Source organism: Lycium ferocissimum, chromosome 4 (genome assembly GCF_029784015.1).
Source record: "Lycium ferocissimum isolate CSIRO_LF1 chromosome 4, AGI_CSIRO_Lferr_CH_V1, whole genome shotgun sequence".
Lineage (NCBI taxonomy): Eukaryota > Viridiplantae > Streptophyta > Magnoliopsida > Solanales > Solanaceae > Lycium > Lycium ferocissimum.
The window spans coordinates 39287876-39298989 of NC_081345.1; the positions used below are offsets into that span (position 1 = coordinate 39287876).

Consider the following 11114-nt stretch of genomic DNA (forward strand, 5'->3'; position numbering starts at 1 on the left):
GTGGAACGGCCTTTGGAGAGTTCTTATTTGCGAAATGAGGGCCCGATGTGTGATATGTTTTCTAGAATCAATGTAGCATTGCATGCTTATTGTCGTAGGTCCATTGGTCTCCTTATCTTACCCTCGTTTTTATGGTGCTACTTTTAAGAGGGGAGAATGATGAGACAGACACTATAAATTGTGTGAACTAACATAAAAGACACCTGGAAAAAAACTGTCCTTCAGTTCCAACTTTGACACACATATAGACTCGTGTTTCAACTTTCAACACCTTCCTGCATGCGCACCAAAATACAAACAAATGATGGAACCCGAGTAGAAAATACCCGGCGCACTTTACAATGCTTAAACAAGATGAAGAGGTCTTTTCACTAACATGATGAAGAGGTCTTTTCACTACTTTGTGATCGCATAGTGTACAATCAAAACAGTGTACACTTCAGTTTCAAATGAGAACAATTAGACGCATAAGAAATTTTTACTGAACAAGCACCAAAACATCCAATTCCAGTACACAACTTTGTCAGATTTGTCGACAGATAATTGCCTCGATACTGTGGCCAATACTAGTTACAGATATTGCCAAGAAAATTAGATGAGCAATGACAAGTACAAGTATGTAATAAGCATAGCTTAAGGAGGTAAAACAGGACGACTTTCTGGATCAAATACTCCAGCAATTAAAGCAACAAAAACCCAGAATATAAGGATACCTAGCATGCCCTTTCTTAGGATCTGATCACATGTATAATTTGTCGGAATTTCAGTCTGTTCACCTGAATGGAGTGGTGTTAGATCCAGAGGATTGTTAATAATCTCAGTTATCGCTGTCTCTTGATGGTCATTCATGCTCGTATTAGGCATCTGGGTCATGTCCAAGTTAGCACATCTTGAGCATGTGCACTGCCCACCAAGATAAGATGGGAGTGTTTGCAAACACTCAGCAAGAATCTTTTGGTACATTTCCCCTTCAAATCTCAATTTTTGCCTAGTGACGGGTTTGAAAATCTGTATGTTTGTGCAAGAGTAGTTATATTTGAGTTTCCAGAAAAGGAGTTCTATGCAGATAAAATTGGCCATGACTTCCAATCATAAGAATGAAGCAGGAAAATGAACAAAATAATAATTATTGTATATATGAAGCTTACTTGCACAAAGGTTTGTGCGACAACTCGAACAATGGGAGGAAGGCGTATAACGAATAAACAGCCTAGACGGTTTGGGAAGTGATCTTGCAAAAGAGTAGAACAGGATCTCAGCATTTGCATGGGAAGTCTCAATGGAGTCAATCCTTCACAGTCTACCAAAACAGTAATTTGAGAATTTTGCTGGTCCACCAAATGAAGAACCCCATGCTCCACCTGAGATACTTCATAAAGAAAATATCCATTGTTTTAAATTTGCCTATTCAGGTAAATATTGACAAGACCTGGAATCAGTTTAACTATGAACTAGCAGTATAGAGAAGCCCACATTATAAGCTGATTGATTAAATGCCTAAACTATTATCCAACTTGATAGGTGTAAGTGTGTAACTCCCTTTTTCCTGATCATATTTCTCTTGTGATTTATTTATAGAAGAAGCTCTCTGTCATGATCATTTTGGCTTAAGTTCTTACAACGGAACATATAATTTGGCAAAGACGTGCCAAGTATTGCAGCCTCCGATATTGAGCAGTAATAGATAAACTGTACCTCCATTATTGTTTTGTTTCCAACTGAAGCAAGTATATATGCAAAGAAAATGTGTATACTAAACATAAACAGCTGGCGGGGGAACTTTCAAAATTATTCAACTGCTGAAAACAAAAGTGGCTTTTCCTATTCCTACGTTGATAAACAAAAATCAGAATGGAAACTTCTGAAAGTTATACATCTAATTAAAGCAAAAGCGGGAATCATATTAAAAATTAGGCAGATATCAACTGTACCAGGGAAAGAGCATACCAACTGCTTGGGCGAAGCAAGGTCTGTCACGAGATGGCAAGCTGGTGCACGCTAAGCCAAGGCGGACAATGAGGCAGGGTCGATGCTGCTGATCAAATCCATGCCAAAAGACCATTTTTGACCACACTTCAAGTTCGTGTCTGGAAAGAATTTTGTAAGTCTCCCTCCAGCGAATTGTCTTCTTCACTGAAGAAAGTAAGCGAGTAAAATCTCCATCTGCAGCCGTAAAAAATTGATGGAGTTCCTCTTCGTCAATTCTGCATAAACACTATTGTGTCATGTTAACTGCAAGAAGAGAAACCAATAAATTTAAAATATCTCTTTGTGCGAAAAACTTCTAGTGGCATATATAATTATATATGCACCGCTCGACAAGTTTTTGAATGGAACAAAAGCATTCAGGAGCTTATAGATCAACCTGACGATCGAAGGGAATTGGAAATGGAAACTCATATGATATGAGGACTAGGAAGACAACTAGTACACCACAGAACCAAACAACATCATGATAGAACACTAACATAAATAAAACTCGGTAGAATAGTAGATAATTGGCTAAATGAAGAGGAAAGTGGAGTGTTGTTAGACAGTGAGCTTTATTGCTTCTTAATTCAAGTAAAAAGTGATAGGTTGGTCACCAAGAGAGACCAAGTAGTCACTCTAGGATATTGACGCTTTATTACAGGTGTAGATAATCATGCTTAACGGGTATCTAGAGACGCTTGAGCAGAAACTCTCTCCATTTTCTGTTACGCCTTAAGCATTCTTCACAATTGAACTGGTAGCCTTGACATTAATCTAGGACTAGCTATGGAGTCGCACATTCTTGCACTTGAACATCAGACTCATGATATTCCAATAAAGTTCTCTTCTAGTTTGGTTTGTCAAAAAGATACCTCTCTGGCAGGCAAATTCCTTGCTTTTCCAGATCTTTGTAAAGCTTAAGCAACCAACTTGCCAAACTTGTGGAAGACACACTTTGAGAAACTTCATTGCCAACCCTGCAAAAGCATGGAAGTGGATAACTCATCAACCACCAATTCAGTCTCGATACCTTGGTCTGAGTTGGCTTAGATGTCAAGGGATAAATCAAACAATGGTTTAAGAAATAAATCCAGAAGCAATTCAAGACGACGCAGGTAATTTAAGACATCACACGCTAACCTGTTACGCCCTAAAAGTTGGAATGAAGTTCTAGTACATTATATGTTACGCCCTAAAAGTTGGAATGAAGTTCTAGCACATTATATGTACATTTATCATTAACATATGAGATCTATCTTCTATTTCCAACATAAGGAAACAAGAAGAGAAAAAACTGTCTATATGTATTAGTTATCCACATAATGATTCCTATGGTGCTACAATTACAGTTCAGACGATTTTTTACAGGATTTGTCGGATCATGCTTCAGGTTTGATTATAACTATTGCACATATAGATTGAGACAGAACAGTAGTAATTGTTCATTACACTTTGAGCAATATATCAAGTTTGTACCTTTCACTTGGGATAGACTGCTCAGAAGAGACTTCTAGCTGAGATTCTGAATCAGCACGCGTATCATTGGTGTCCGGGGAAACTTGAGTGCTATCTGAGGTATCATTATTGAATTCTGAATGATCAGACAAAGCTGTAGCGATAGATAGCACTAGCAGTGGCCGCGATAGCATCTAACCATAAAGACATGCTGTAAGTCTGTACTCGTACAACATCCAACGCATGATAGCTCAAAGAAAAAGAGACTTCTATAGCATGTAAGAGTGACAGTCATATTCCCAAATTGAGCAGGAAAATCAAACAAAATGCATGAAATTGACAATATACACATAAATTCTCAACTCTTTTTAAGTTACAGTGTATGTTTAACTACAAAAAAACCATGTTAATTTCAGGATCTGCTATTTATTCCATTTTATTTGCGAAGCATGTTATTTTTTATAAATTAAATCAGACACCATATAGAAAAAGAAAGTAAGAAACTACACCGGGATGTAGTCATTGGTTGTCACAGAGTAGAATGGAAGTAGAGAGCTATAGAACCAAACAGCAAAGGAAAATTCTTCCGCAGGCTTAGCATGAGCATAAGGACTTCGTGATATTACTTAGAAAAAGGGAAAATAAAAAAACTAAAAACTTAGACAAGCCTAAGGCTTACATAAAGATATTAGATACTCCTTCTGCTTGCAGAAAAGTTGTTACGTACATAATACAGGTATGCTCATGCTCTGATTGTAGAAACATCAAGTGAGGTTTGTAGTTCAACTTCACGTGGAAGAGGATCGCTGAGCAATGGGTTCATGGATTGAATAACAGGGGAAAGAAGCACTTGTTTGTGACATTGAACTCTATCAGGAAACAGAGAAAATATCTTTAGATTCTGTTTACTTGGGAAGGACCAACTACTTAACCCCTGGGATGCATGCACTGGAAGAAAGGTAATTGAAGTATTACTTACTTCTCCACAAATATACTGATCCATATAGAAAAAGAAACTATTTCTCTGTGCATATACATCCATTCTTATCAACTATTCTTATCAACTATATTCAATTGATCCTTAGATACATAAAATGGTCTCAAAGGACAGTATGTTAGTGCTAAATTAGCTTTCCACTTGGCTATTGTATTAGTCACATAAAGACTACAGCTATCTGCAATATGCTACAGTTAATATTGTAAATACATCTATGCTTGGTTCATCATTGTTCTGAAGCAAATGGAATCTATAGGATAGACCACCATATATCTATAAAATAGTCTGTTCAAAAGAGCAATAATCTTTGATTTTAACATAAATTAAGTGGATTTAATATGTAATACACATATAACTCTATTTTGTTTTATATGGTTTCTCTCAACTTGGTGTATAAACCCACAAATGAAAAGCAGCACTAGACATCCCAATAATATTAGGCGATATAGGATCATATACTTCTTCCATAAATGCAAAGTTGATGCACCCATTCACGGGCAAGACAACATTTTCCAGAATGACTGAATGCACCTAGAGAAGTTCACAAGACTCAACATTATTTCTTCTGAGTTGGATAACTGCATACGAACCTGCATGCCTTCAACCAGAACCCGAAAAGGATTCCACCTTTGCATCCACTTAAGTGGCGGGTAGCATACAACTTGCAGAGCTTGTAGGCTAGACCATACAAATGGACATTTGGACCGTGAGATCCTACGCACAGCCTCCAAGGCAGCAACTTTAACCAGAAAGAAAACTAACTGATTAGCACTTCCCCTTCTCTGCTTCCCATATTTTATCAGATCAATCTGCCTTATATTTTTAAAAGGGTTCGAGCCAGAAGAAATGATATGCTGTTTAGATTCATTTTTAGTAGTGACAGCAGTTGTGACCAAAGACTTTGTCCCAGGGGTGGGATTAAAGGAGTCTCCCATAAGAGCTTAATGAGAGATTGGCACAACAGCTGGAGAAACAAATGCTAGATATCAGCCAAAAGTTTTACCCGAAGATATGTAATGGTAAGACCACATCTTGGGAGATACCATCGCTAAACTTTTGAAATAGACCTCACATATCCAGCATTACCCTGAAATGGAACATGAAATGGATGACAATTAACCAAGAATATATCACATGATGAGAATTTTAAATCTATTCCAAGACCACCAATACAACAGCTAAAGTCCTACAAACAAGTAAAGAGAGTTAAGTTCCCTTCGCTAAAGTATCGAAGGTACATAAAATAGAAAGACCACTCCAGTTCTGGTTTTAAGATTTTCCACCAATTTGCTCAACTCATTGAGCTTTCTGGAAATAGACCATCCTGTTAATATAAAGGAAATTAAGCTACCCTGCTAATGCGAGATGCTTTTTCTCTATGCGAGTGATGCATGTCCAATCAATCAATTAAGCAAGCAACCAAGCCTCAATCCACACAAGTTGGGGTCAGTGATATGAATCCTCTCTGTATCCTACTCTACTCGAGCTCATCTCGTACTAGTCTTTTTTCTTTTTTTAATAAACGTGGTGTCCGGGCCAACTTGCTCACACCTCAGACACATTTCATACTAGTTCTTAGCTCTTATGATTAAAAATTCACAACAATACTGCAATCCATTTTGCACAAAAATCACGACTAAAAAGCCCCTCTAATTTCTGAAAACCGCGATCTAATTGTAACAAAATCAAGTGAAATCAAATTCAGATGCGAAGATTATGACAGATACTATTAGGGTATTTGTTTAGCTTAGTGAATTAGCCTGTCTGTTTCCTATTTGTTAATATTCTGTTTAGTTTTAAGGTAATTGACCTAGCTGAACGCACGTCAAATATCTATAACTCGATCGTTTTATGCCAAATAATTACGTCAACAAGTATGAAATGAGACAATGTACAAACATCATATTCACGTCACATACTAATTCGGGAAACTGAGAAATCAAAACCATTTTATAGGAGACAGGATCAAAAACAGAACAACAGCATCAAGAATAATTGATACGATGTTACTACAAGAAGCATTACCTTGAGGAAATAGGCAGAGAATTTTGATTTGTGGATCTCAAATTTGAAGATCGTGTAAAAGGAACTGGATTTTCGGCTCTGTTTTTGTTCAGTTTGCCCTTAGTACATAAAAATAGGGAGAGAGAAAAAGCTAACTTTATGTGTTAATTGACTTTTGATTAGTTTGATGTTCTGTCGATATATTCGATTCGCCTTTACTGTCGTATTTCTTGAGAGTGCTACTTATATGGGACCCAATAAAAAGACAACAGAAAATTGGGGTAGGGATTGAAAGTGTTACTTTGCAGATACTATGAGTCCCGACCACGTGAAGTTCATTAAAATTTTATGGTTGGGAAGTTTGGATTTGGTATATGTCCATTTTCGTTTAAGAAAACATTAAATTTATTATGCAATTAGTTTAATATACAATTTTATTAAATGAAATATAGAATAATTTCTATTATATTTTTGCTTTGAAAATTTTCTGAATAATCCTTTTCTCCCAATAGATCATACAGCTAGTCTCAAAGTAAATTAACAAGGAATTTTTTAATCTGTTTTTATTTTTAATCAAGGCAATTAATGATTAAATTGTTTAAGATGTTCTAAGCATTAACAAATTTTTGCCACGTTTCACTACATTTTTTTGCGCGGATTGTCCTTCTTTTGGGGTGGTCTTTAATTTTTGTCCTTCGCCTAATATCCCGAAGTTACGGTTGTCAAATTTCAAAAAAAAATAGAAGGAATTTTGCAAAGACAGACGTTTGGTATTCGCAAAGGCAGAGTTTGAAACTCGATTAAAGCGCTTGTTGTGCAGATATGTGAGAGGTAATTCATTTTGATAGTGTTCTTCTCCAAATTGGACTTACTTAGGCGATTTTGCTTTGTGTTAGCTGAGTAACTTTTTTATCTGTTTCCATAGGCTGAGGGATGAGAATTGACACATTATTGAGAACACTTAGGTAATGTTTGAGATTTTTAAGGCAAAACAGAGTTCAAACTTTACCTTAAGCATGCAAAACTCTGCCTTGCGGATTTTTTTTAATTTTTGACTGAACTGGAATTCGACTTCGAAATTAAGGGATTCTAACAAAGGACAAAAATTAAAGACCACCAACTTAATGCCAAAAAAGTAAAGACCACCCCAAAAGAAAGACATTCCTGCCAATTGCCCGTTTCACTGTCTGGAAACTGAAGAACTCGGATCTGGCTGGCTGGCCCACAGGTCTAATCTCATATGAGCAGCCCAAACTGGACAGCGTCTCAACCAACATCTGTGATAAAAAATAGTTGCATAAAAATTTACAATTCAAGTTGTAGATCTTACAATGTATAAATTCTTGTACTATCAATGAATTTAACGTGATATACATGTAGTATGGCAAATATCACCTTTATCAATTTACCTACTTATAAGGTTTATCATAAGAATTTATTTACTTACTATATAACTTTTAAAGTGATGTCTAATTATTTTTTATCTCGTCAAACGTGTATCAATCTCGGACTTCAAAAACCTATCTATCATTGTATAAATAATTCATGCGTAAATAACTTTAATACTGGTCACCGAAAATCGACGAAGTTAATCAGCTTACTGAACGAAAAAAATAATCCACACAAGAGTAACGTGGCACATAACCTGTTCAAATCATGCACCACGTACACGTGTTCCAAACCTTTCAGCTCCAATTACCACGTGTATTGTATCATATTTCGTTTTGGCAACATATAAAGGCGGCCAATAACGAGTGTTATGGATCTGCTTGGAAAAAAAAAGGCCTAAAATAGTGATAGACGAGAAGGAAAAAAAATTAAAGAAGAAAGAATGGCATCAAATCTGGGGCCAGCATTTGCTTATACAGTGGTATATTGTAAAGATGTTGCTAAATCTGTCGCTTTTTATGCTAAAGCCTTCGGCTACAACGTTCGTCGCTTAGACGAAAATCGCAAGTATGTTTTCTGTCCTCCATATATAATTATCAGCTATTAAATCAGTTTGATTTTGCTTTTAATTTGCCTATGTTTTGTGCGTTTAGATTTGATTTTAGGAGAATTGTTTTTAGGTCTTTACCATATTGGATGACAATTGATCCTATATAAAGTTAGTAAGAATGGTACCAAGATTTTCAACGAATTAATTGAAAATTTGAAGAAGTAAGAACACAAAGTTGTTTCTCCGGATTCAACATTACTATATATACATAAAAATTAATATAACCTCGTATATATAGTGTAGCTTTCGACGAAAGCTAGTTCGTCCCACTAGCTGGCTGATCCCCTGATGAGCGTTTGCTTTAATTTTCAACAGAACATACTAAATAGTTGTTTTATGTCCGTTTGCTTGATTTGTTAAATAAGTAAAAATAGATTCACCATTGATGACATATTATTATTATCTCGAAGATAATGATTTCAACTTGTCGAATGCTGTAAGCTTCTTTCAAGACAACACAACAGTATTTGATGTTCAAAGATAAAGTTTCACTAAAAATATCGCCGTTGCCGAGGATCGAACCCGGGTCACCAGGGTGACAGGCGGGAATACTTACCACTATACTACAACGACCTTGTTGGTTGGATTGTCAAACGTTGTTATTTTTTTCTTAAAGTCACATTACGGAATGACGAAAAATTGTGACATCGTTGTTTATTTTCCTCCACATAAACTGTATCTAATTATTGAAAAGACTAACAACTACGTTGTTTTTAAGATAGGAAGTTTGATTTATTATGCACTATCTAATATGATCCATATATACTGTTGGCTTTGGATGTGGTCTCAATGAGAAATGGAAGAATTCAAAATGGAGGGAAATAACAAATTACGAATGTGAAGTAAGACCCCTTAAGTTCGTACCTCCAGATTCGACCAAAATCTGGAGTAAAGGCCTTTTTAAGTCAATCTAGCCCCACATTGTGGGCCTTAACAGTGCCAAGTAAGGTTAAGGACGGGTACCATACCACATTTTCATGATAATGAGTATACCAAATTTTCATGATAATGAGTATAGGACGTGTGTTGAGAGTGATTTACGGTCTAAGGAGAGCTACAATTTTGGTACCTATTCGATAGGAGTTGGTTGAAATAGTATTCTCAACTGACTTAAGCTGCATTTTATATAAATCCATATACGCGGTCAGTTTAAAGAATTTTTACATTATAAATGTAAATTAATAACTTATTGGTTATGGTTGGTTGGTTGTAGATGGGGAGAATTAGAGAGCGGAGCTACCACAATAGCATTCACACCGGTGCACCAGCACGAGACAGATGACATAACGGGTCAGGTCCAGACCCCTCAATCTCGGGGTGATAGACAACCCGTTGAGCTTTGCTTCGATTATGTGGACATTGATGCTGCCTACAAGGTATTTGAATATGCTCCATTAATCACTTCAATTTCTCATTTGGACTGTTAATTTAACTTGGGCATGTTGTTTTTATGAATTTGTCACTGTTTCTGGATCAGAGGGCAATCGAAAATGGAGCATTGGCGGTGAGCGAACCAGAGGAGAAGAAATGGGGACAGAAAGTTGGATATGTGAGAGATCCTGATGGTAACATCGTTAGATTGGGAAGCCATGTCAGATCCTAAATAGTCGTACTACACATCAAAGCTCATAATGATATTAGGATAATTTCAGCTGTTCCCAGTTTGTTAGTTTGGTTGTGTAATAAACTGTATCCTTGTTGTGTAGTAAATCATGAATAAAGTAGTAGTTAAAAAAGTGGGATAATCTTGTAATATTTATAGACAGATGATTTTATTAAACCACATGTATGTGGATGAGCTTATTGTTTATGCCGCATTTTTGAAAAAAGAAGAAGAAAATAGCCACCATGCAACGTGGAGTTATGCCTTGAGTCGACCCTACGTCGTAGATTAAAAATAACGAGGGGCGTAATGCCTAATCCCTCCAATTGAATTCAATTCTTCAAGAGCAGTAGGTGCATCAAAAACTATGCTAAGGTTGAGACGACTCCTCTCCTTTAGACTACAATTTGGATGTGGTAGCTTCTAAGTTATGATTGTAACTACTTTACATAAACTGATCATATAGACAAAATTTTGGATATTGCAATTTGTCCATCCTAACATTCCTTTTGGTTCAGCTGGCATTTCTTCCAGATTAATTTAGTACCACGAAATTCTCCAGCGTATTAATCCTCCTAATTCTTTCAATGAGTGACAACAGATTCCATGGTGGATTAAATTATTGAGGATGCAATTTGAAATCCAGCTCAACCTTTGAGGAAACAATTCCTGATGCACGGGACTAACCCAGTAGCTAATTAAAGCCTTCAGCTTGTAAAAATCTCCACTGGCTGATCGGATAATTTCCCAGTGCCGCTAGGCCCAGGTTGCCATTTAAGCAACCATCAAAGTTCAATTCAAAATTTTTGGCCATCAAAATTGTTGGTTTTTAATTTTTGTCCTTCGCTTAAAAAGATGACCGAAAATACCCCGAGATTTTGGATTCGAACCCCCGTTCAGTCAAAAAAAATAAAAATGGAAAGGCAAGACTTTTGCAAAAAGTCTGCCGTCTCCGGCATAGGTTCTATGTAACTTCGTCCGAATAGGCATAGGTTCAAAGAAACTTATGCCTTGCGAAATTATTATTATTTTCGACTCTGCTGGGTTTCGAACCCAGAACCTCGGGTTATTTCGGTCACCTTTTT

The 11114-nt window shown here is 36.4% G+C and overlaps 2 protein-coding genes across 3 annotated transcripts; one reads left to right on the forward strand and one right to left on the reverse strand.

Annotated features, from left to right (window-relative positions):
- Positions 1 to 459: 459 nt before the first annotated feature.
- Positions 460 to 6616, reverse strand: LOC132052832 (phosphatidylinositol/phosphatidylcholine transfer protein SFH11-like). 2 transcript variants are annotated; one of them, XM_059444525.1, is made up of 7 exons: positions 6449 to 6616; positions 5014 to 5510; positions 3448 to 3620; positions 2844 to 2948; positions 1948 to 2204; positions 1149 to 1369; positions 460 to 1008 (listed from the first exon to the last, which is right to left on the reverse strand). In XM_059444525.1, exons 2-7 carry the CDS (start codon positions 5356 to 5358, stop codon positions 634 to 636), a joined length of 1476 nt encoding a protein of 491 aa, XP_059300508.1. In that variant the 5' UTR covers positions 5359 to 5510; positions 6449 to 6616; the 3' UTR covers positions 460 to 633. The 2 variants fall into 2 exon arrangements, with proteins under 2 accessions (XP_059300508.1, XP_059300509.1); XM_059444526.1 differs by lacking the exon at positions 2844 to 2948.
- Positions 6617 to 8200: 1584 nt separating this feature from the next.
- Positions 8201 to 10206, forward strand: LOC132054691 (uncharacterized). The gene is made up of 3 exons (XM_059446663.1): positions 8201 to 8383; positions 9640 to 9802; positions 9904 to 10206. The coding sequence occupies exons 1-3, from the start codon at positions 8259 to 8261 to the stop codon at positions 10027 to 10029; spliced, it is 414 nt and encodes a 137-aa protein (XP_059302646.1). The 5' UTR covers positions 8201 to 8258; the 3' UTR covers positions 10030 to 10206.
- Positions 10207 to 11114: the final 908 nt, after the last annotated feature.

Bases quoted from the DNA above. Each gene is read 5' to 3' on its own strand.
- LOC132052832 (XM_059444525.1), bottom strand. From the start codon at position 5,358: ATGGGAGACTCCTTTAATCCCACCCCTGGGACAAAGTCTTTGGTCACA. The intron at 2,949-3,447 runs GTACAAACTTGA...ATGCTTTTGCAG, and splicing joins CAGTCTATCCCAAGTGAAAG to GGTTGGCAATGAAGTTTCTC. The intron at 1,009-1,148 runs GTAAGCTTCATA...ACAAACATACAG, and splicing joins TCGCACAAACCTTTGTGCAA to ATTTTCAAACCCGTCACTAG.
- LOC132054691 (XM_059446663.1), top strand. From the start codon at position 8,259: ATGGCATCAAATCTGGGGCCAGCATTTGCTTATACAGTGGTATATTGT. The intron at 8,384-9,639 runs GTATGTTTTCTG...GGTTGGTTGTAG, and splicing joins CGCTTAGACGAAAATCGCAA to ATGGGGAGAATTAGAGAGCG. The intron at 9,803-9,903 runs GTATTTGAATAT...TTTCTGGATCAG, and splicing joins ACATTGATGCTGCCTACAAG to AGGGCAATCGAAAATGGAGC.